Source organism: Astatotilapia calliptera, chromosome 5 (genome assembly GCF_900246225.1).
Source record: "Astatotilapia calliptera chromosome 5, fAstCal1.2, whole genome shotgun sequence".
NCBI lineage: Eukaryota > Metazoa > Chordata > Actinopteri > Cichliformes > Cichlidae > Astatotilapia > Astatotilapia calliptera.
This window is the reverse complement of record NC_039306.1, coordinates 34,196,605-34,222,256: the sequence shown is the minus strand read 5'-3', so window position 1 is coordinate 34,222,256 and position 25,652 is coordinate 34,196,605. Positions and strand designations below refer to the sequence as shown.

The window sequence follows — 25,652 nt, the reverse complement described above, 5'->3', positions numbered from 1 at the left end:
GAATGATGGAGGCCAGTGTGCTCACTGAGTACTTCAATGCTGCAGAATTATTTCTGTACCTTCCCCAGATCCGTACCTCAATACAATCCTGTCTTGGAGGTCTACAGACAATTCCTTGGACTTCATGGCTTGGTTTATGACATACAATGTAAACTACGGGACATTATAAATAAGCAGGTGTGTGGTTCTCCACATCATGGAGGAGATCGTGGAGATGTAACTTAACAAAATGTGGAATAATTATAGCACAGTGAATACTATTTGGATGCACTGGCTTTTCACTGGAAACTTTATTTATTTAATCAATAGACAAAATTGACTTTATGTACATGTGTGATCAGAGAAGCTGCAGTGCCTCGTCAAACCGTTTTTAGAGGTGTGGTAAGGCTGATATTAATACTTAATTTGGAAGACCACAAAAAGTCACGTTCTCATTTTTTGATAAATCTAACGGGACAATTAGAATTCAAACTGGTGCTTGCACTGTTTGAATGTTCCTGACAAAACTACAACTGTGAAGTAATTCTGCATTAAAGATTTTTGCTAGACAAAATATTAGTTGCTAGCTGCAAGCCTGGTTCTGTGAGTATGTGTAGCTCCCAGGCTTTCTTCGTTGGTTATTTGGATTGGTCCGATGCGTGGCCAGAGCCTCAGCAGATAAAAGTCTGGCTCTGCCTCTGTTTCCAATTAGCCAAAAAAGCAAAAAAATAAATAAAATCATTGAATCCCCAGAGACTTGTGTTGTTTGCTTTTACACTTGTCTGCTGATGTGCCAGGACTGCTCCGCTATTAAGATTTAAACAGAGCTGTTAATGTTGGACTTGGAATGTGAGCTATGAAAATGGGAAAAACAAAAATACTGAACTTTGTTTAACTATACACTATCATCATTTAGTAGTAATATGCATGTTGTGGTCTGCATAGCTACAATGAGGAGTTTAAAGAGTACATCAAGCTAGGAAACTGCATAGGGCATCGGGATTTAATGAAGTACTGTAAATCAAGCATTAGAGTGAATAAACACATCCTTTGTAATAGTGTTTGCCCATCTGGAAGGGTACCCCAGCCCAGCTAGCATGCTATAGTTGATAATGTTGACGACACGTGTGCTGCCAAAGCATTTCAGGCAGGCCTCCCTCTCTAGAGTTTCTGTGCCACAATTGCAAGTATAGTGGAATAAGCAGTTCAGAATTAATACAGGTCTTGCCACACCTGTGTCTGAAAGCAAATAGTTTTGAAAATGATCTATATTTTTCACAATGATATATTGTAGTTGATGGAGCGTACTGTGAGTTACTACCCCCTCTAAACGGATGACATTGGGGTGGTCGAACTGGGCCATTATTGAAGCCTCGGCCAGGAAGTCTCTCTTCTGCTTTTCTGTGTATCCTGCCTTCAGGGTCTTTAGAGCCACTGGGATGTCTCGTTTTCCCGGGAGCCTCATACGTCCGTAGCAAACCTCCCCAAACTCCCCTGAAAACATGGCAGAGGAACACAGTAATGCAGCACATCAAACATATTCAGCCTTTAAATCTGTTCCACAATGGTAAATATTCGTCGTGCTTCCCTGCACCCTCCACCCACGCCTAAGCCATTTGTGTGAATGAGAACATGTCATTTAATTTGCCAGGGTAGATAAGAGAAAACAACCCACTTACAAACTATCTGTTCACATATATGTGCAAAAGCTGCCAAGAGCTAATTAGCAATCCATTCTTATCTTTAGCTCAACAGAACTTTAAACTGGTGGTTGCACTGTTTGAATGCGCCTGTGTCATACATTTCTATTTGTCTCTGGCTGCAGCAGTCATATGTAGCACAGTGAATTGTGAGGCTGACACAGTGTTAGTATTCTCTTCCTGTCTGAGGAGCTTTGATTGACAGCCCCACGCAACGCTCTGATTCCACTTTGCTATCCTCCTCTCTGCTGCACACCACAGCCTTTACACCGGCCAATGATTTTAAGTTAGCATAGCCAATGATTCTCACTATGTATGTGTGTGTGTGTGTGTGTGTGTGTGTGTGTGTGTGTGTGTGTGTGTGTGTGTGTGTGTGAGCACACACAAGTTCATGGTTTTACCTGAACCAATGATTTTCTCTATTTTGATCCTGGAAGCTTCAATTTCTCTGGCAAACTCGTGGACCGCCTGGCAGGGGTCCTCGTACGTGTGTGGGTCGATATAGAACCTCGCATCGGGGAATGACACTAAGATAAACAACATTAGCATTTGGTCACATATTGGAGAATGAGAGCAACATCGCATCTGAGCCCCGTCACCGGTGTGTGCAGGGAAAACCTGATGAAAGAGGAGAGAAATGACACGGAAAAAAGAGCAGACAGAGGGAGTGGAAGAATACACAGCATGCAGGGGCCAAGGAGTGTATTCTCCTGTAATCACTCAGAGCCTGATGAAAATTGTTTGCTCTGAGGATGAACTTTATTAAACAGGGATGAAAATGCGACTTTGTCAAAGAATGCCATCTAATCTATTATTAGTAATAATTGAGAAATGGGCCAAACATACCGTGACCATTCTGGTAATGCATCTTCTCCTCGTCGGAGTCCTGGAAGGCTTTGCTATAGCCACAGTGTCTATACAAAGCACACACATACACACACACACGCACGGCCACAAAAACACACACACACACACATGCCCATACATATACAGAGGGATGAATACAGGACAATAGTGGAAAACACTTTCAAACTCTAAGTATAGTTGAAAATTACTAAATCAATATTTGCTCATAATTAATTACTAAGTTTAACAAAGCTATTCATCACTTACTGACACTTAGTCATCTATTAACAACAAGCAGTGAGACTTTACGGTGTTACTGGCAACCAGTCAAGGGGTAGACTGGTTGAGGTGGTCTAGGTGTTTTTTGTTATAGCTGCAGAATAAAATGTAATGTAGAAAAAAGGGGACTTTTCTTATAGTTTCATACATTATATATACATCATTTTGGCATGTTTTCTGTTAAAAGCTTCTCCACACAGGGGTTCCAATTACCCTACCCCTAACTCTAGACTGGTTGTTGGTGAATTGGAGGATGATAAAAGGTTAAAGAGTAAAATTCCTTTCTGTTAGTTTGGCGAGGTGAGGTATCATTTTTATAATAGAAAACCTTTTTCTATGGGCATGTCCACATAATTAAAACTCAACATTATTAGAATCAATATTCACATTGACAAGGCAAAGCAAAGACATCCCAGGAGTACATTTAAGAGCGAAAAGGAAAATGACTTCTTCACTCATACACGTTCAAATGTTGCCACTGTAGCTTTAGGGCATGTGTTTTTTGATGTTAGGTCTACACTGATGCACTGCAGGGTATTTCATTTCCTGCTTACATGTAAAAATATCCTAGTTTACTATTTTGATAAAGATGTATAATAAATCAGTGACTGACAACCTACCCAGAGTGCAACAAAGTGATTATGGTGCTTATTAGCATAGACTGTATATATAAGATGGATTTTACCATTGGTACCCATTTACCAACCTACATGTATACTTTGGTATATGTATACCATGTACCTAATGTTAGTAAAGTTCTGTTTTAGAGCCTTGAGCTGAGAGGTTTCCCTGTCATCACCTTGGTGTTTTAAAACAGGGTGATTGATCACACTGTAAAACTGAGGGGCACTGCACCCATGTTATAAGTAAATCTTGGTTTATTCTCATTTCTGACTCTAATTTGGACCATAATTTAAAAGATGTTGTGTTCAATATGCCCTCAAACTAGTGACTGAACCCATAAAGTCATCAGGAAAGTATCACAGAACAAGAAGGAATTTCACCTCAAATTACTCTTAAAAAGTGTTTTTGCAACTGCAGGACTCACCCCCTGCAGGTCATTAGAAAAAAAAAGCAGGTGGTAAATATGTAGGTCTAGAGCTCTAGAGCCTGGTATGTCCACTAAATACTGACCATCAGCTAAAAAAGTGAGATGAGTAACAATTGAGATGCATGCTAGCATTAGCATGACTGCTAGCATTAGCTAGGCTACTTTGTTTTATTTTCTTAGATATATATTGCATTAAAATTTTAATCAGTATAATAGATATATTATATCTATTAATATTTTGCAACGCTGTTTAATGCAGTTTACTTTCTTTGTAAAAACTAAACCTTTCCCTTGTGGTTTATTATTGCCTTGTAGTTAAATATTTTCATGAGTAAAGTGGCCATCCCCCTAAACTCAAATACCAACTCTTCTTTTTTCTTTTTCTTTTGCCTCAGTGGCATATGCTAAAAACTCTCCAGTCACGACAGCAGGATCTTGTCTGGAGTTCTCTAACTCATTATATTTTTTCCCACTTTTTCTATTGGCAATGAAAAACCTAATATGCACTGAAGTGTAAATTAATTAAGGGCAATGAAATTAATTATTTGGTACAGTTCTACAGAGATGTAACTAAAAGACATCAAAAGGGAGGGGTAGGGGGGTGGGATAAGTATGAATATTTGGCTTGCAAGCTACTGGACATGAATCAACATAATTAAAACCACTATGAGGTGGAAATTACAAGTTAGGAAATTAGCTAAATAAGACAGCAAGGGCTAAGGAATATTAGCCTTCAAAATGCTCCTTTATACATTATACTTAAGCTTGAAAATATAGCATGCAGACTTCTTGTGCATCCAGCATTACAAACATTTTAACGTCATAAGGGGTACTAAAAGGTACTAATGGTACTTCTCAAACACAGGCTTAAACAATATCTTCTCCCACATTTTTAGGTGGCAACAGCTGAGAGAAATACAGCGCACACGAGAGATTTGATCAAAAGAAACTACACAAAGAGGCATGGTCGTAAGAGTAGTGTAAGAAATTGTTCCACACACAGCAGAGATGGGTAGTGTGGTAAAGTGTAGCCTTGCCGTTTCCTGCAGATGATGATGGCCAGAAAGGTGACCAGACCAGACACCAGGGCCATGCAGATCCAGATGATGGTCATGGTGTTGTAACGCAAAGGAACTGCAGAGACACACAAACACAGTGTGTTAGCTGAGGGAACGCTGCCACAAATGCTCACAGTTTACACAAACACAGACACTGGTAAACACAGGTGGCAGGTAGAGTGTCATTGGTTAAACAAGATAAACAGAAATTTGGAGCTTTGTTAAATAGCCTCGCCATTTAACAATCACCTCCTGTTTGTCCATCACATTAGGTAGGAAATATCCAGCTAATGTGGTCAAATACCCAGAAAGACCGAATGTTGTCATAAAAGATTACATCTATATCTTTAAGTACACTGTCATACATAGATACATCGATGTCTGAGTTGATCTGCATAATAAAACTAAACGTTTTGGTTCAGTGAACACTGAAGTACACAGTAAGTGTTAGAAGTGTGCACCAACTATCAGATGAGCTTAGTAGCAGTGAATGTGGGAACAAGAAAGACAGAGTTTTTATAGAGTGAAAAGAAATATTGATCAAAATTTGAGGCTAGTGAACAATATATTCTCCAAGCCAACAAATGCAAATATCCGAGGTGTGAAGATCCCTGTGACACAATGTGGTTTTTGTGATCTCTCATAATATAAACAATTGAGCTTGTGGGTCTTGCATAGTATCTTCGCTGTCCCTAGGACTGATCTCCTCTGGACAGAGATCTTGGATGTTTTTCCTGGGATCTGCTGGAGCCCATCGCCTAGCTTCAGAGTCACTGCACCAAGTGCTCCAATCACAACTGGGACCAATGTTATCTTCACCCTCCACATCTTCTTGAGCTCTTCTCTGAGCCCTTGGTACTTCTCCACCTTCCCATGTTCCTTCTTCGTGATGCTGCTGTCGTTTGGTATCGCTACGTCTATCACTCTGCTTCTCCACCACTACTATATCTGGTTGGTTAACCATCACCAGTTTGTCAGTCTATATCTGGAAATCAAACAGGAACAGTCATTCTCAACCACCCTAGGGGGCGGCTCCCATTTTGACCTTCCAAGCCTTCCAGGCCATACTCAGCACAGATTTTTCTGTACACTATGCCGGCCACGTGCTGATGGCGTTCCATGTATGCCCTGCCTGCTAGCGTCTTGCACCCTACTGTTATGTGCTGGATTGTTTCAGGGGCATCTTTACATAGCCTGCACCTGGGGTCTTGCCTGGTGTGATAGACCCCAGCCTCTATGGATCTTGTGCTCAGAGCTTGTTCCTGTGCTACCATGATTAGTGCCTCTGTGCTGTCTTTCAGTCCAGCTTTGTCCAGCCACTGGTAGGATTTCTGGATGTTGATCATTTCCTCTATCTGATGGGGCTCATACCATGCTCAAAACACTCATGTTTTGAGCCATGTACCCGTTCATCAGTACAAAAAGAACTGGCAGGAATATCAGGTAGCACAAGATTGATAGAGTCTGGGATTTACCGCACCAGGAAGATCTCAGGTGCAGATGTTTCAAAATGCCCCTGAGGTAAAATGACAAGCAGAGGAAGATGGCTGACAGCTGACCTATACTGAGTGATAGCAAATCAGGAAAAGGAACACGAGAATCTCGAGAAATACCAAGGGCTTAGAGAAGAACCCTAGAAGATGTGGAGGGTGACGTTAACAGTAGTCCCCGTGGTAATCGGAGCACTAGGTGCGGTGACTCCCAAGCTAGGCGAGTGGCTCCAGCAGATCCCGGGAACAACATCAGAGATCTCTGTCCAGAAGAGAGCAGGCCTAGGAACAGCTAAGGTACTGCACAGGACCCTCAAGCTCCCAGGCCTCTGGTAGAGGATCCAAGCTCGAAGGATAGACCACCAGCAGGGGCGAGAGGGGATTTTTTTTTATGTATGTGCGTGTGTGTGTGTATTGTTTGCTAGTTTGGTCTTATAACCCTTCCAAGACAACTGAGCAGCAATAATTGCTGATGATGCCTTTTCTCCTTGACACTAAGCTAACAAATGCTCCAAAACCAATAAACTGCTAAAATTTCGGCTTTTATAAAGGTGCTCACGCTTGCAGATAATCAAGTTCAGCAAGTGCATTTTATCAGCAGCACTTGGATTCTACTTTCAGTTGGATTTCCTATGGAAGCAGAAATGGTGTACTTTCTTTTACCATTACTATGACTTACCGTGAAAGACGTTATTGCATCATGTACATTTTTTCACATTATTAATTTTTAGTGTGTACAAAGTAATAGCAAAACATGCTCACTCTGTCCATTCTGTATATCTTCAAAGTTAAGTAAGTACAGTGGGGCAAAAAGTATTTAGTCAGCCACCGATTGTGCAAGTTCCCCCACTTAAAATGATGACAGAGGTCAGTAATTTGCACCAGAGGTACACTTCAACTGTAAGAGACAGAATGTGAAAAAAAAATCCATGAATCCACATGGTAGGATTTGTAAAGAATTTATTCGTAAATCAGGGTGGAAAATAAGTATTTGGTCACCTCAAACAAGGAAAATCTCTGGCTCTCACAGACCTGTAACGTCTTCTGTAAGAAGCTTTTCTGTCCCCCACTCGTTACCTGTATGAATGGCACCTGTTTGAACTCATCATCTGTATAAAAGACACCTGTCCACAGCCTCAAACAGTCAGACTCCAAACTCCGCCATGGCCAAGACCAAAGAGCTTTTGAAGGACACCAGGAAAAGTATTGTAGACCTGCACCAGACTGGGAAGAGTGAATCTACAATAGGCAAGCAGCTTGGTGTGAAAAAATCAACTGTGGGAGCAATCATCAGAAAATGGAAGACATACAAGACCACTGATAATCTCCCTCGATCTGGGGCTCCACGCAAGATCTCATCCCGTGGGGTCAAAATGATCATGAGAACGGTGAGCAAAGATCCCAGAACCACACGGGGGGACCTGGTGAATGACCTGCAGAGAGCTGGGACCACAATAACAAAGGTCACCATCAGTAACACACTACAACGGCAGGGAATCAAATCCCGCAGTACCAGACGTGTTCCGCTGCTGAAGCCAGTGCATGTCCAGGCCCGTCTGAAGTTTGCCAGAGAGCACATGGATGATACAGCAGAGGATTGGGAGAATGTCATGTGGTCAGATGAAACCAAAGTAGAACTTTTTGGTATAAACTCAACTCGTCGTGTTTGGAGGAAGAAGAATACTGAGTTGCATCCCAAGAACACCATACCTACTGTGAAGCATGGGGGTGGAAACATCATGCTATGGGGCTGTTTTTCTGCCAAGGGGACAGGACGACTGATCCGTGTTAAGGACAGAATGAATGGGGCCATGTATCGTGAGATTTTGAGCCAAAACCTCCTTCCATCAGTGAGAACTTTGAAGATGAAACGAGGCTGGGTCTTCCAACATGACAATGATCCAAAACACACCGCCCGGGCAACAAAGGAGTGGCTCCGTAAGAAGCATTTGAAAGTCCTGGAGTGGCCTAGCCAGTCTCCAGACCTCAACCCCATAGAAAATCTGTGGCGGGAGTTGAAAGTCCGTGTTGCTCGGCGACAGCCCCAAAACATCACTGCTCTCGAGAAGATCTGCATGGAGGAATGGGCCAAAATACCAGCTACTGTGTGTGCAAACCTGGTAAAGACCTATAGTAAACTTTGACCTCTGTTATTGCCAACATAGGTTATGTTACAAAGTACTGAGTTGTATTTTTGTTATTGACCAAATACTTATTTTCCACCCTGATTTACGAATAAATTCTTTACAAATCCTACCATGTGGATTCATGGATTTTTTTTTTCACATTCTGTCTCTCACAGTTGAAGTGTACCTCTGGTGCAAATTACTGACCTCTGTCATCATTTTAGGTGGGGGAACTTGCACAATCGGTGGCTGACTAAATACTTTTTTGCCCCACTGTATATATCATGTAAATTGAAAGTGACAGTAGAAGGTTTCCAGTATGAGTTTGAAACTAATTTCGCCTTTTCTCCAAAAGGTCTGCTTGAAAATGTTGATGATGGTAGAATTAATTACAGCTTTGTGTGAGAAAATTATTGGCAATTTTCTGTAATTATGTGATATTGACAGCTGACCTAACGTTCACCCACATTTTTGCGTGGCTATTGGTAGTTGCTTTCTCTGTTTCAGAAACAGCTGATGAAATCAGCGTCTTGTACTTGTCAGGATTAAGAATAGAGATGTCATCATCCTGCGCCGGAGTCAGAATTGATTGCAAACGAAATGGCAAGACATGTGGATGAAATGGATGGACTGGGCTGTTGAAAGTCGGTTAACAGAAATAGCAAACCTTAAAAAACACATATAGATTTGACACATAGATGTTAGATTTAACAGTCTGAGCCAATGTCACAGCCTGTATGACTACCCAGCCACTGTCAACTGATTAGGGCAAAATAACCTCCACTACCAAACACTGACATGAACTAGATGTTAAAAAAAGCTGAATCCTGAAAAGACAGGATGGTGCCAAATGGTCCTCAAACTGGTCCCACTGCAAACCTTCACAATATATAGAGAACAATACAGAATTCTGCCAAAGGATAATTTACTAGACAAGTTAAAAATTTGACCTGATGTTGGAACTAAATACGGATCATCAAAGCCTTAATATTTTATTTTAAGTGACCAAATTTAACCAGTCCATTTTATAACTGTCAAAAACAGTTGTCACACATGAACTCGACTGTTGCCTATGCAAGCACGCAAAAGGAAAGCCCAGGGCTGCAGTTCATGTGCAAAAACAGCTAAAGACCTTTGGAAATGAAAGTTGGGTATCAGCAAAATAAAAGTTATTCTATCTTTGTCCTCTGGGAACCGTACACATGCCCATTGTTCATTAGAATCCACCCAGCGTGGACTAAAGTGGTGCACTGACTAAGCCATCTAGTCTTCATGTTAAGCGTCACAGGCTTGCGCACAACTCAGTTCTTAGAATTTGCATAGTTGCAGTTGGCAAAACACACAGCTCTGGAAAAAGGCAACTGTTGTCTGTTTATCACAAAACTTGGGACTTATTGATTACTCAGCATGAAGGCTCATGGAATGTGTACAGCCCTCTTGTTCAGTCAGCGAGAGTTTGGTCCGGTGAACAGCCTCCGAAAGGAGGCTATTAGTCAGTGAAACAGCACTGGGACTCCAACTAGGCAGGTGGTTGAGCTTTGCAGACCTAGCGCCTGCTCAGGACATTATCTGCCAAATCCCTTATTAGGAAAGAAAAATATTCGAATAGAAGTTTTCTGTAACAGTCTGTGTTGTTCTTACTTCAGGTGAAAGACATGAAACTTCTACCCCACAGCAGCACTGTGTTTAGCTGTTTGAAGCCTGTGTAGGCTGCAGCTTTGCTGACAGGGGTGACCCTCTAACAAAGCATAGATCAATGGAACAGAGGGGTGGACTGGGGCAGTTATCACCCAAACCTTTCCAGCCTAGGACCATGCTGTGCTGTTTGGCTTGACTTTGAGGTGATAGTCTTTTAACTGTTGTTACTGGACTTTTTTTTCCCAGTGTATCAAAGGTTTCTAGTGACTCATGGAGAGCAGGAGATTTTACCAAACAATTTAGCGATACAGCGTTTTCTCTTTTCTTTTCTCCTCGCAGACCAGTGTACACGCACATACACACACCTGCTTTCCCAGTCTGGATCTCTATGTTCTGGCTGAAGCGTCCGCAGCCTGCTGAGGTTCTGGCTCGGACCTGGAAGATATACTTGGTACCTGGCTTCAGCCCTGACACTCGGGCGCTGGTGTTTTTGGACTTCAGAGTGGAGTAACTGTGCTCTTCATTATCCTGCAAGAATGACAAATACATCTAAAGATTAGGGTTGTGAAGATTGGTGTGACTTCCAAAAATGTGTTTCAGAAATGAATTAAATCAGTCGGCTGTTATTCTCGAGGTGTGGAGTAATGTTCCTAAACAAATGCTTTGCTAAGCACGTTTTACATTCAAGTTGTTATTTGGCATCAGTGCGCGATGCATTAAACTGTAACAACAGCAAGACCAAATCTAAGCAAGAAACCTTTAGGGTCTACACTAAGCTAGACTGTTTTTGTGACTAAGCCTGTGACTGAATACCACAATGAAAAGTGAATAAAAATTTAAATATTAGCAGACTGGGGGGAAAAAATCAAGTGGAAAACACAAAGCTGCAAATCAAAGTCTCTTTCTTGACAAACCCAGGTCCTCGATATTTATATATATATTACTGCACCCAGGACCACCTGCAAAAAACATAACAATGAGATACAAAAATTGCAATATATAACACTCTGGGTTGACATAAAACTAAAATATTTACTTTAACACACAATTACATGAGTGGCTTTATTTCTTATTAATGAACAAGTGAATTCTAAAGCAGTGATACAAAATCCCACATTTCATTCAAAATGTGTTTTTTTAAAGAATAATGACATAACCCCCAAAAGCTGAGAGACTGTCTAAAATGTAAACAAAAGCACAATGTAATGATTTACATAAACCCGTATTTTGTTTATAATAGAACACAGAAACGTCCCAAATTCTAAATTAGAAAAATTGCAATTTTAAGCTCATTTAAATTAGATGAAGGCAACGCAATTAGGCTGGGATGTTTACCAGTGTCGCTTCTTTTAATAACAGTCTGTACTGGATTTTTGGGAGAGGATGCTGTCCCATTCTTGTCTGATCTAGACAACAGTCCTGGGTCCCAGGTCTTCTTAGTCATAGTTTTCATTTCATGATATGCCATGAGAGTTGCAAGTCAGTGGATTCTGTTCTTATTTACATTTTATATACACCCTTTCTACAAATAATAAATAAAACCACACAGTAAAGACAAATATATATGTCCCAATATAAAAACACACAGTCCAACGTACAGTCTTGCAGGCTGTTCTGCTTACACACTTCATGCACACACTGGATGCAAACAAGCCAAGAATAATGGACACAAAAAATTGAAGGAAATGCTAACTACTGATTCAGCCAAATTAGTGGGCTGATCCATCATCAGTGTTCATCATCATCTCTGATAGATAAATAACCAAAATCAGTTGTAATCCCAGTAGCTCTCCAACAGAAATGCTATTTATTCTTTCTATGCCTCTATAAAACACTTAGCTCAGTGTGAATAGTGCCATACATGGAAACTTACCTTGCTGTACACATACAATTAGTAAATCTCATACAGCACACATTATTTAAGATGCTTTATCTGCCCACAGCTGCTACACATCTGCAAGCTGCTTAGCAACCCGACTTTTTCTCATTCTCTTTCTTTTTATATTGCATCCTCATCTGTGTTTTGTAGGCAATTAAAAACTTTTTACTGTGTATTCCATTTTTAACAAAAACAAACTTAAACAACAGGCAGATGATATTCTTCAAACCAACAATTTAAACTACATTTATCACATGAATGCATGAACACTATAGTTTATTTGGACTCCTTTCCAAATGCGCTATTATTCTTCCATGAAAACCCACCAGAGCGCCAAATGTGTATTGATCCATGGCTGACAATAGACCTCAACAAGATGCAGCATTTCCACCTGTTTGAGTAATATTTAATCAAAGCTACAGTGCCACCATTGTTTTAAAAAAGTAACTGAGCTTTTTTTGGAAATGACACTTTATTATTGAGGCCCATTTCTTATGATGAATCTCTTCAGTATGAAGCAGAGGACCTGGATCTGAGGTTTGCAGACACCGTAGAAAAGATGTAATGAATTATGAGGCAGAATTATAGGATTCGGTGACAATAAGGAAACTGCAGCCCAGATTTATCCTGTAAGTGCCTTTAAAGACGACTGAAAAAAATGGAAGATCACACTGAATCTACCACAGCTATCACAACACTCACTTTATTTCTTACAGTCTTCTTTAACTAGTAGACTCATTAGAGCCAATGCTGAACACAGGAAATGAATATAACCTGCTCTGTCAGTTAGACTTTATTGCCATGTAAATGCCTCAGAAAATCTTTTCATCTGCTTCTGTCAGTCAGAAAAATGAACCCTGAATCGTGTTTGTCCTATTTTCTTGTTTCTTTTTTGATATTAGATTCATTTGTGATGCATCTTTTAGTTAAAAGTGAATTGTCAATATTATTATGCATACCTATCTGTGTTACAAAATTCAGCTGTTTTCATGTACATATTCATCAAAAAGGGGATGTGCAGTTTATCATATTCCTATTTTGAAGTCTTGATCATGTTCATCATTATCATATCATTATCAATAATTTAGACATATTTTAAATGTGTGGTGGAAAAACACTCAACAAAACAATATAAAGAGTTACAAGGTGCATGGAGACAGTAGAGCAGCTGAATCATTTGGGTGTCCCGGGGAAGGATAACAGCCAAATTATAAAGTGTTGGCTCTCTCTTGTTTTCATCATCGTCAGCTGCAGCAGCCACCATCCTCGCCGTGACTCACTGTTGTTCAGTACAGTACTAAAAAACCTTACGAAAGCACATTGCTGACTTGTCCACTTGAAAATCCCCCACAGGCGTCTCACCCCTGAGCGAGGCCAGATTAAGACAGCAGCGCAAGAGACGAGCTAATCCTTCAGAACTCCCCACACCATCCTGCTTGTTTGGCTATGAGACCGCCGGCTCTCAGGCTGCTCCCTCTGCAATTAGCTGATTTCTATCAAACCACACACACACACACACACACACACACACACACACACACACACACACACACACACACACACACAGAAAACCACACATACTCACCCAAATGCACACACACACACACACACACACACACACACACACACACACAGAAAACCACACATACTCACCCAAATGCACATACATGCACATTCAGGCAAACACTTGTGGCAATTAGCTTATCGACAGGTCACGCCCGCCAAGCCGCTCGCTGTCACTGTCCCTTTCGCTAAGTTGAAAAACTACACCGTCTCATTCGCTTTCTGGCTCTCATTCTCTCAAAACCCCATTTCCTTTCAAGTAGCTCAGCTGCCAGCAGGGTCTTTTTCTTGTATTAAGTTATCCTGCGTCTGTCCAACCGTCACTCCTCTGTTTTCACAATATTGTGCCTCAGCTTAGTCGAGGCCCTTTGAAGACAATGCGTTTACAGGTACAGTTTTTCCTCTCATGAGATGCCTGAAGAGTTTCACGTAAGTTCTTTTTGGAAAATAAGCACAATAGGTTGGCATCGGCCTCAAACAAGTGACTACAGAACTGTTTTTAAGGCTTGAGTGGTACAGATGTAGCAACTGGCGTACCTTCTCATAATATTTGATGTCGTACTCGAGGATAACTCCGTTGGGCTGATCGGGTTCGTGCCACAGCAGAGTCACGCTGTTCTGACTGGTGTTCTCCTGCCGGATCGCTAACACTTCAGAGGGGGCTGCACAAGAAACAGGGAAGACAAGGTTTTGTCAACTCTAGATGTTTTTCCATGGTTACAGAGCGTAAGGAGATGAGGTTACTATAAAGTAAGTAAAGGCCTACTCTGACAGGCTTTTTGTTTTGTTTGTTTTTTCACCTGCTGTTAGCTTTAAGCTGCAACTCACTCGCTGATGGCGTCCAACTTTATTTTTAGAGTTTCTAGAATTTTAACTGCTAATAAGATCGAGGTTCTAATTGTTGCCCAAGGCAAGGTGTAATTAACAAAGATTAAAAGATTTCTTGATGAAGTCTTACTTTAAACCTAGATTAAATGTAATTCTGTTGCACAAAAATATTGTATTGTTATCAGTGTATTAACTTGGCTTTTTACTTGTGTGCTGTACTCACATTTGGTCTTAAAATTAATTCAAAGTTGTATTACAGATGTATTAAAAAGAACAAACACTGCTTTTCACCTCCTGTCATTTGTACCAGACGTCCTTTTGGAGACATGCATTAGTCAGTGAGTGACACTAACAGTTACTTCCAACTAGTCAACCAGAGACTGATTACAAGTCATTGCTGTCACATTCATCACAACAGAAATGGGCCGAGTTCTGTTCATGACGTCAGCGTGGAGCATAGAAGAAAGTTAGCCATGAGTTCTGTTTGCTGACAGTAGCAACTATTCCAACTAGTCCTTACAGAAACAAAGTGCACATTGCACAACCTGTTTTTCATTATCAGCACAAAATGTCACTGAGACAGCACATTCCTTTTAAATATTGTTATTTTGGCACTTCTGCACATTTGACAGTAAAAGAACTACAAAGTGAGAAAAGTATGTCTGATACAGAGCCAAGGCTCCGAATGATGTGACTGCAAGTGAGTCGCCAATAACTCACAGGTGACTTTTAAACTTGAGATTTAAACATTTTATTTCATTTAATTTTCATGACATTTCTCTTCTTTTGGCTTCGGATTATTATATAGTTTTCACACTGACTTATTTCAGGTTAGATGTGTGCACTTGCATGTATGAACATGCACCACTGATGCAATCATATCTTATGCTACCAATATAAACCAGTCACAATCCTGCTTCAGTGCACCTTTATAGATCTGTAACGCCGTTGTCATCCATTTACTTTATGTGCTACACGTACAGATTTTGTATTTATGATTATTTATTTTATTACTTAACACCACACTCCCTTTAAGCCAACTTATTTCTGAATGGCTCAGAGCATGAGATTTGTAAGGAGGGTGGAGATTCTGTGTCTACTAAAGCCTTGGGCCTGAGATGACCACATCCGTGATGTCATAGATCCAAGAGTAGACATAATTGTCTGACGCCTGTGCTTTTGCCTCACAGGGATCTCTTTAATATTCACTGGCTTTATTTTAATTAGAAACTACACCACTGTAACAGAATATAAATGACAGAAAATAAAGAAAGTCTCCTTAATGTATTTGTGAGAGATTTACAAACTCTTTAAATCTTTACCAAAAGACTTACAAACATTTCTACTTGCGAATTCTCTTGAACTCACAGTTCGTTTTCTGCTGTCATTACTTTTTCAGTTTCTGTTAAGACACTTTCTCTTTTATTTCAAAATCTCTGTCATACAACTCAATTGTTTCTACTTTAAAGTCTCTGAGAAAGTAGTCATTAGCATGGCGATCACTGAGCTACAGGCTTCAAATTGGAATTTACATCCTTGTACTCCATATTAGTTTACATTCCTTGTATTTTTTTCAGTTTTATATTTCCTAATTTTTTCTTTGTTTCTTTTTTGTGTTTCTTGTGAGTTCTTTGTATTACTATCTTCTGTTTTTGAATTTCTACACTTTACAGATCCTTGTGTGGAGGGTGTGGCTTGTTCTCCAGCTCCTCTGGAGAAAAACGTCTATTATATATGTGGGGACCAGGAAGTAATGAAGTCACAAATACACACCTAACCTAATGCTGACTCTTCACCAAGATCATTTCCTCTCATCGCACTTCAGACAGAAAAATTTATTTTGAGGAAAAGTACAAGCCAAATACACTGGATATACATAAGGTTGTGATTAACTGTGCTGCCTACTAAACTCCTCGTAATGATTTCCAGTACGTCATTGTTCTGAACCCTACCTGCCTGGTTCGTTGTGATGTTGACCACGGCGTAAGGTGTTGGCTCATTGGTTAGGTGTGACACTGCATTCATGGCCAGGATGCGGAAGGAGTAGTTGGTGTGGGCCACCAGGTTGAGCACTGTCACCCAAGACTCCTTCAGCCCGGTCTGGCGAGGAACGAATCGGACCGCAGCCGTGCCCGAACGCTCCACCATCCCTCCTCCCCCTGCCCCAACACTTGCCCCTCCACCTGCCTTCCCTCCACCAGTGATGCCTCCAGGGGAGGATGAACAGTCCTCACAGGGCCCTCCTTCTCCTGAGCACTTCATACACAACACGCTGTACTGCAAGTCGCTGCGACCCCCTGTATCCAGAGGACGGTCCCACTCTAAATTCACGGAGGTCCCATTGACTGAGGAGATGACGCTTACTGGAGCAGATGGAGGGCCTGGAGAAAAGAGAGATTTGAGTTCATTCGGAGGTTTGATCATGTCTGAAAAAAAAGTAAATTCGATTTCTCAGGCAAAGATAAGTTCAGCACATCATGTCATGGTTATCGTGTGCTGTTTGAGTGTGTTTATGTGCATGTCTTTTCACTTTTTCAAGGCAATCCCACACCTTGCCTGTGGGACTGGGCTTTCTGGTACACGGTGTTTTTGTACTTACGGGAGCATGGAGCTGCCGGTGTGTCATCTGCTGCCCGATAGTAGTTGGTGTCACAGGGGCAGGAGAGGGCGGCTCTGGTCTCTGAGTGGCTGTGTTGAGGACATTTACCACACAGACCATCGCCTGCCACCGGCTTATAGAAACCCACCTCACAGGCTACAGAAACGGGGAGATAGAGACAGAGAAAGAGTGAGAGAGGGGCAGGGAGAATAAATAGAGTAAATAGAGACCTTGCAGGGAAGCTGCATTGCCATAATCACTCAGACCGTGATAAAATTCAGAGAGAGTGCATTCAGAGAGGCATGAATCACACTCTTATAGCAAGCTGTGCATATCAACGTGAAGCTTCAACTTTTTCAAAACTGTGTCATCTCCTCTAAAGCATTCATTTTAGGACATAGACCCATCCCAACTCCCCCTTAATCTATGTATAATTACAGGCCTTGTAACCGCAGAGACTGCAGAGCAGGGGAGATGAAAGTCATACTTCTTTCTGTTCAGATTTGGGCTGAAAAGGCGCTGCACTGTTGATACTCCCAGTGAGACCATCTGAATCCAGACCGTGTTTCAACCTTATTCAGCTGCTCTGATACATATTCACTTTTAACTCTGCACTGATTAATAATAGAGGGGCTCTGATAAATATATTCTCTTTCCAGGCAGTTAATAGGCTTCTGCTTTGGTAAATGGGGCAGGGGTAAACCTCGTGTACACGCAGCAAAGCATCATATATAAAAACGATGCACCCTGTTTGCACTTCTTCGCACATGGTAATTTGCGATTCCCCAAAATGCTGTGTTTTAGTTTACAGATGCAGTCTTTGCCTAACCTTTCCTTCTAAAGCAAATAGAAGACCATTTTAGGGCTTTAGACATCAAAGACACTGAAAGAAACATAAAATGGAAAATCAAGAAGAGCAAATTTATAAGAAAATATACAGTTGACATGTATTCCTGATTATTGAAGACATTTTTAGATATGTTTGTAAACGATTAAAACCACTCCCCATGCAAATGTTCAGCAAATCCATTCAATGTAGGGTCAGGCATTTGATGCAGTTATTTTTATGATATTATATTTTGAGAATCCCTCATAAAGCAGCTTTTAGTTATTTAAAACAGACAATATAAGAATCCGTCCTTATCTAAAATCTACCCATCTTCAGTGAATGGGAAGTTGCTACCACAATAATGTAATCCCACTGGCTTCCCCACAGCTGAAATTACAGCTTTTATCTGTCTGAACCTGGTGGCAGTGGGAAGTCATCCGTCCACTACTCAGTAGGTATGCACAGGTAAGCTTTGACTGACATATGAATATGAAATGGAAATGGGGACAAAATACAAACAATGTGGAGGACTTCTTGGCTCCAAAAGTAAACCAAACCAAACAATCATGATGTTCCCTCCATGTGTCAGTAGACCTCTTCATTAGATGCTTTAGGCTTAACAAAGAACGGAAAGAAAACCTCTGATCTTTTACCCAAAAGGAAGTCAAACACCAGAGACCAATTAGCAATTGCAACACCAACTATGTCTTACACTACACCCACTTTGGAAAATATACAGTATTTATATACAAGATATGAACTAGAGATTTTGGGAGATACTTACACAGGTAACATGTAAATGACTTTCAGGGGGTAAAGGAGGAAGAGGCCATGGAGCCTCAGCAACAAGTGTTCGGGACACTGCCAGGTTTGTATTTCAGAGCCAGAAGTGGCCATATTTACACTGAAATGTGACCAGTTTTATTTGGGTTTACTTATATAACAAAAGCAATATAAAGCCTCACTTTATATTGTAAGCTAAGGTTGCTACAATTAGATACAAAAACAGTGCTAAATTATAAGCTACAGCTAGGAAGCAAGGTTAGTGAGCTGAATTCATGGCTGCAACACATACTTGCTAATTAATCTTGTGAGTGAATGAGCTGCCTGGACATGAGGACACAGGAGTAATTATGGAGACAGTGAGTTTTATTTAACAAAAAAAAAAAAGCAAAAATATATTATATATAAGTAAACAAATAAAAAATAAAAAAAAAGTAATAAAAGCAACTTAACAAAATACCACCAAATTAATTGCATTAAAAAAAAACTGACTTAACAGACAAGAAAAAGTGGATTTAAATATTAGCTCATCAGACTAGTCTAACACACAAGGGACAACTGACAAAACACCCCCAAAATAATTAAATAGTTACTTCAGTTAATGGGAATCAAGCAGAAAACCAAATATGTCTCATAAGTTAAAGAAAGGAAACCAACACATTAACTTCCACTGTGTTTTTAATGCTTATTTTTCAGCCTTGAAAGCTTTCCATTTGGTTGGATCATATCCTTCATTGAACCTTTACTTGGATGTCTGTACACTCCAAGTACACACATACTAGATTTCACTCCATATTGGACTGTTGTTACATTAGGTCACTGACTAAATCTGCCCAGACAGACACATCCATCCAACTTGTGCCAAAAAGCTTAAAACCTGCAGAAGTACATTTTGCCATGATGACCTACTGTGACAGGCAGAAAAATTCACAACATGAAAATCATATCAGCGAGGCTGGTAAACATTCTGTCAAAAAGGGGACTTTATATCGTAGCTTCAAAATCTGGCACCAAAGTTCTATTTTGAAGTGCAGCGAAAGCTTAAAGATTAATATATGCAAAACTGGCTATCAATTATTACGGAGAACCGCAGGGGACATGGGAGAAAAAAAATTAAGACGGACTTTTGCGAGATCCCGAGTTAGTTTTGCGAAATCTCGCAAAACTAACTCGGGATCTCGCAAAACTTTTGCGAGATTTCTCAAAAGTCCGTCTTAATTTTTTTTCTCCCATGTCCCCTGCGGGGCTCCGTAAATTATAATCAATTATTTGAGGAAATAATCCATTTAAAACCTGTCAAGTATAGTAACAAAACATTCTAAGAAACTGAAAGCAGCAACAGTGTCTGTCCTAGGAGGTGTCAGCAGTGTTTCAATGATAAAGGCATCCATGTTAGTGGGTTCACCAAGACATTCTCAAGCCAGCTTAGAAGCATGTCCTAGGCCCAAGAGCCTCGTCCCGGCCTAAAACACCTCCCCTAAGAGGCACACAGAAATCAGATACTTGCCAGATAGAACAGAATAGACTAGACTAGAATAGAATAATCCTTTAATTGTCCCACAGGGGAAAAAACACATATACAAACAGAACAGGACACAGGACACAGAACAGAAACACACAATATTTTTACATATCATGGACAATAGTTACCAAAACAGTACTGTACAGTTATTAAAATTAAAGTACAGATAATTAGCAAACCCAGGTTGTAGTGTGCAAACGGAGCAGGATACTGAAAGATGTTTAAAATACAGATTGTGTATTGTACATGTGCATTAAAAAGTTAGTTAGTTAGTATATATAAACTGAGAAAGTAATGTGCAAGTTATAACAGTAGTAGTTGTTCGGTTGATTAGTGCAAATTTCAGCGCTGATGTAAACATCTGTGTTTGTTGGGAGCCGTTTTGATTGTACAGTCTGACAGCTGCAGGGAGGAAGGACCTGCGGAAACGCATCTAGGATGCAGCAGTCAGATACCTGAGCCACATCATATAGCTCTTATCCAGTGTGGAGGAGTAACAGCTCTACTCACCCCATCTCTACAATAGAGCCCTGACACCCTTCAGAAGAGGTTCATTTCTTTCATTTCTTCACTGCCCACTGATTATAACCATAGATAAGGGAAGGAAAGTAGATCGACTGGTAATTGGACAGTTTTACATTCACACTCAGCAGCTTCCTCACCACAACAGACTGTAATGCAGTAAAGCAGATGCTGCACCAATCAGACAATCTACTCTACCCTCATCTGTGAGCAAATTCACCATACTTCACACTCGCAACTTGTTCCAGATGCACGGTGGGCATTCCACTGGTTTCCGGCTACAGAAAATCAGACTGGTTCCAAATTATGTCTGCAGCATTTTACATTCACATAATATTTACAGAAATCAGCAAAAAATATTGTACGTCAGTTTTTGTTTTTTTTTTACTTTATTTATTAATTAATTTTTTGAGAATATTTCATTGCACTCTGTATAAAAAGCTACATTACTGGTGTGGTAGCTTCCTCGACCTTTGTAAATGATACAATTCAAACGATATCATGACTGATATTTTCCATGAAGCAAAAGTTCGAACCGCTGATTTTAAATTAATAAACTCTACACAGAGAAGCTGTTTAGAGATCGTCAACCTACATTTTCTAAGACTCTGGGGGGAAAAAGCATTTTAAATTTGTAGTTTTTATCCTCTCCTGACTTTGTGTGATCAAACATCTCTTTTGCCATCTGTTGGGTTTTTGTACTTTTCTGTTCCAAACTGGTCATTTACAGTCTTTTAACTCTACAAATTTCAATGTAAAACAGGACTATTCTAAAGGCACTTAATTTATAAGGAACATTTCCATAATAGTAATACAGCCAGTAACAATATATTCTGGCTTTCGGAAGTTTTGGCATCTAACAATTACTAATTTAAATTTTTGGATGCTTTGGGACTGTAGAGCTAGTTGTTTGTTCAGGTGTTTTTATTATCACTGAGTGGTGTATACATAAGAAGCACCCCTCTGTATAATACCCTGTAATTTAATAGCACCACAAACAGAAGGTTTATCTTCCAAAATAACCATAAAGTTGACTTAACAGCTCTCTAAGACTCTAAGCAAAATGGCAGATTGACGCCGTGTTCATCATCTGTGGGTAACTTACAGTACTGTATAAGGGACTGACTAACAAGTCTAATAACAAAGCTAGCAAAATATGACATCACAAACAGCTGGAGCTGATATTGGTTGCAATACACAACAAGGATTTTAATTAATTACCTTTCATCAGGCTTGATGACTAGGGTTTTAGACAATGGTGCACGCACAGTGTTTTGTTAGTCTTGTCTGTAATTCAATCTCTATTATTTATAATTCACCATTTAATATACCATGACTTGCTCCTGTCTGCCTGTCCTTTCAGACAAAGATATAGGCGTCCATTAAGAGTGAGAAAGAGATCGAGTGAGGGGCTGCTGTGCTTCTAGATGTGTGTTTGTCATATAAAACCTGTCAGGGCTGATCACATCAAAAGACCTGGACAATCAATGTTATAAAAGAGCAACAGAAGACTTCTATGAGAAACGCATACATTAAAAGCTGGAAAAAAAGAAAAGTTCAGCTGAAAATTCTCTGACGTGCACACATTTTGTTTTCTCCAGAGACTCCAAAGAGTAAATAACAGAAATGCAAGGCTGGCAGCAACCTATGATTACATTTGTTAGCTTTTCAAACGCTACATTTAAACACCACATATTACTTGTGGTGTTACTGTCAAAATCAGAAAGCATAATTTTTCATACATATTGTTTTAATGCTATTCAGAGTTATCTTAAATTGCCTAACTAAATATATAATAATCTTCAGTAATATTGTCACATGTTGAAAATCTTAAATATCTTTAAGATGCCGCAAGGACATAAAGAAAGCCATAAGAAAACAGTTTTAGGGGGCTGACACATTTGGGAACACAAACCAGAATGGGGAGCTGAGGTCGGTCAGCTGGTAAGGAGGCAGAAACAGCTTGCTTTACCAGCTCACATTTATTCTGCTGTTTATGAACAAATCCTGTGCTGAGACAAAAATGACTGGCTTTTATTTACAGACATCAGGCTGACATGCCTGCAAAACCGAGAGGGATCTGCAGTGTTTGCAGCACATACTTCAGCTAAGACGGTTCGGGGGACTTTACTTCGAAGTCCATGGATTCCACCACAAAGCTCATTCTGGGTATTTATCCTTGGTTGTCAGCAGTGAGCGAGTCAGTATGTAAGCAGTATTGTCCCAAGTGAGACGAATATATTTTATTTTGCCACTTGGGGGCAGCAAAACAATCTTTAAATACATAATTCATACACTATTGCATCATAAAGTTGTTTACGGGAAATATGTCACACTTTAAGAACAATGTCAGTATTTATATGAAGCTGTGTTTTGGAGAATTTAAAGAATTAAAGTGTTCTTTAAACTCAGTTTTGGTCTCCATCAACTCATGAAGATGGTTGATCATTTATAATCGCATATTAAATTCTTCTGCATTAGTTGTCAAGTATGAACGATCAGATTTAAGTCTGGACTTTAAGTCTGATTAAGTCACTCCAAAATGGTGGACTTCTTTGAGTGTTTTGGATCATTGTCCTGCTGAAAAAGTGCACTTGACCCGAGCTTCACAGCTGGAAATTCCCCTTTATGATTTTTGGTAGAAATTCTGGTATTCATGGTTCCATTAGTTATGGTAAGTTTTCCAGGCCCACACTGTCACCACCATGTTTGACTGTTGGTATGATGTTCCTTTTATGAAATGATGTGTCAGTTTTACGCCGGTGAAATGGGACTGAAACCTTCCAAAAAGTTCAGATTTTGTCTCGTCAGTCTTTTGTGGCCTTCTGGATGACTCATCGATGCAGAGTAGTGAGGAATAGTTTTGGAAAGCCAGCCACTCCCAGCAAGGTTTACCACTGTTTTCTCAAGTTCACAAGTTTTCTCCATTTATAGATAATGTCTCTCACTATGGTTTGTTGGAGTCCCAAAGACTTTTTAGTTATTTTGTAACCGTTTACAGACTGATAAATGTCAGTTACTTTGTTTCTCATCTGTTCTTGAGTTAGATTATGCCATGATGTGTTAACATAATCTTAGGATGTCTAAGGAATGGAGAAGTGTACTGGTACAAGAACAAGAACAAGGCTGATGTGCAGAGCTTTAGTAACTACAGAGGGATAAAACTGATGAGCCACATAGGGCTGGGCGATATGACCAAGAATTCATATCTCGATATTTTTTAGCTGGATGGCGATATAAGATACATATCTCGATTTTTTTTTTTTTAAAGCCATAAGTTAAGAACAAAAAGAGAGTTCTAGTCACACTGTGTCCCAGATGTGGGCGCTTTTATTTACATACAGCGTAGATGTACATGAAGAAATTATTCAAAAATAAATTATCAGCATTTATTAAATAATCATGGTCCATAAATAAAAGAAAACAATGTTTTTTTGTGCATAACAAAAAGCTCACAATTGTGCAGTCAAAATGTAAACTAATAGACGCTGAGCATAGTAACAAAGAGACAGATTTCACAGCTGCACCACGTCTCTGAACAGGTGCCGTTTGTGGTCCTTATACACACACAGTACGGTAATATTACGTTGAAGCACAGTACGTATCACTCCGCGAGGCTCCGGAATACGGTAGCCCTAATCCTCCAAGACAATCCATCAAGCGGTGCAGCTCCGTAGCTTAGCAAAGTCATATTAAAACATTTTTTGACAGATTGCTGAGCGCTGTATACCACATAAAATCGGTTCGCGGTCAGTAAGCACAACCAGAATTCATACATAAGGCGCACTGTCGAGTTTTGAGAAAATGAAAGGATTTTAGGCCGTGCAGCCCCTCCTGGCTGCATGTCGTTAGCGCGGTTAGCTCGTTAGCGCGGTTAGCTCGCTAACACGTTGACGCCGTCCAGCCCCACGCACGGTAACTCGCTAACGGAGATTTTACGCTTTCATCTTGTCATTGCCTGCAGGTGAAGCTATGGGGGAGGCGGAGTTGTGTTCAGTGAAGGAGAGGCGAGGCCGAGTAACGTTGCGTAGAGACAAAAGTGGACGAAAGAGAGGCAAACCTGCGGCTCCACAAGTATAATTATAACGTAACATAGACTATATCGATATAAACGATATTGTCACATCTTATATCTCGTATGAAAATATATCGATATTTTTAAAAAACTCGATATATCGCCCAGCCCTAGAGCCACACCATGAAGATATGGGAGAGTTGTGTAGATTGACAAAGTTGTTGAAGCTTTGAGACCCTGGGGAGGTGGAGGGAAGCATGGGAGAAACGAGGATTGAGAAGCAAGTAAGAACCATGTCTGTGACAGGTGAAAAGGTGAAGATGTGAGGAACAGAGATAATGAAGGTGGGTGAGTTTAAAACTTGGGTTCAACCATCCATAGTGACAGACAGTGCACAAGAGAGCTAAAGAAGAGAGTGCAGGCAGGGTGGTGTGTGCAGAGATGAGTGCAGGGTGATTTGTGATAGAAAGATAGCAGCAAGAGTGAAAGGTTTACAAGATGGTAGTGAGACCTGTTATGACGTATGGGATGATGGTACTAACAAAAAGACAGGAGGTGGAGCTGCAGGTGGAGTTTAACATGCTACGATTTTCACTGGGAGTGAACAGGATGAACAAGGCTGGAAAGAAGTATATCAGAGAGACAAGTTGAGCATTTAGAGACAAAGTTAGAGAACTGAGATAGTTTGCACATGTGCAGATGAGGGAAAGTGAATGAACTGGACAAAGGATGCTTAATATTGAGCTTTTAGGCAAAAGGAAAAGAGAAAGAGTTCTTGGATGTAGTGAAAGAGGACATGCAGAGGTTTGGTGTGATGGAGAAGAATGCCAGGGATCGGGTGAGATGGAGGCAGATATGACCCCCAGAGGGAACATTTCAAAGAAGAAGAATCATGTAAATTAACCCACTGCCAAAAGTGAGAGTTGGGTAAAACTCAAACCTGAG

The 25,652-nt window shown here is 40.3% G+C and overlaps 1 protein-coding gene across 4 annotated transcripts in view; it reads right to left on the bottom strand.

The window, feature by feature from the left end:
* epha8 (eph receptor A8) overlaps positions 1-25,652 on the bottom strand; it is a 134,845-nt gene that overhangs the window by 15,446 nt on the left and 93,747 nt on the right. For 2 of the 4 annotated variants that reach the window (XM_026169027.1, XM_026169028.1), the window contains exons 7-14: positions 17,037-17,192; positions 16,390-16,818; positions 14,147-14,271; positions 10,533-10,695; positions 4,857-4,989; positions 2,526-2,593; positions 2,081-2,206; positions 1,288-1,473 (exon numbers count right to left, since the gene is read on the bottom strand). In XM_026169027.1, the coding sequence (XP_026024812.1) occupies positions 1,288-1,473; positions 2,081-2,206; positions 2,526-2,593; positions 4,857-4,989; positions 10,533-10,695; positions 14,147-14,271; positions 16,390-16,818; positions 17,037-17,192 (1,386 nt within the window). The remainder of the gene's footprint in view (positions 1-1,287; positions 1,474-2,080; positions 2,207-2,525; positions 2,594-4,856; positions 4,990-10,532; positions 10,696-14,146; positions 14,272-16,389; positions 16,819-17,036; positions 17,193-25,652) is intronic. The other 2 variants (XM_026169029.1, XM_026169030.1) reach the window with 1 other exon arrangement.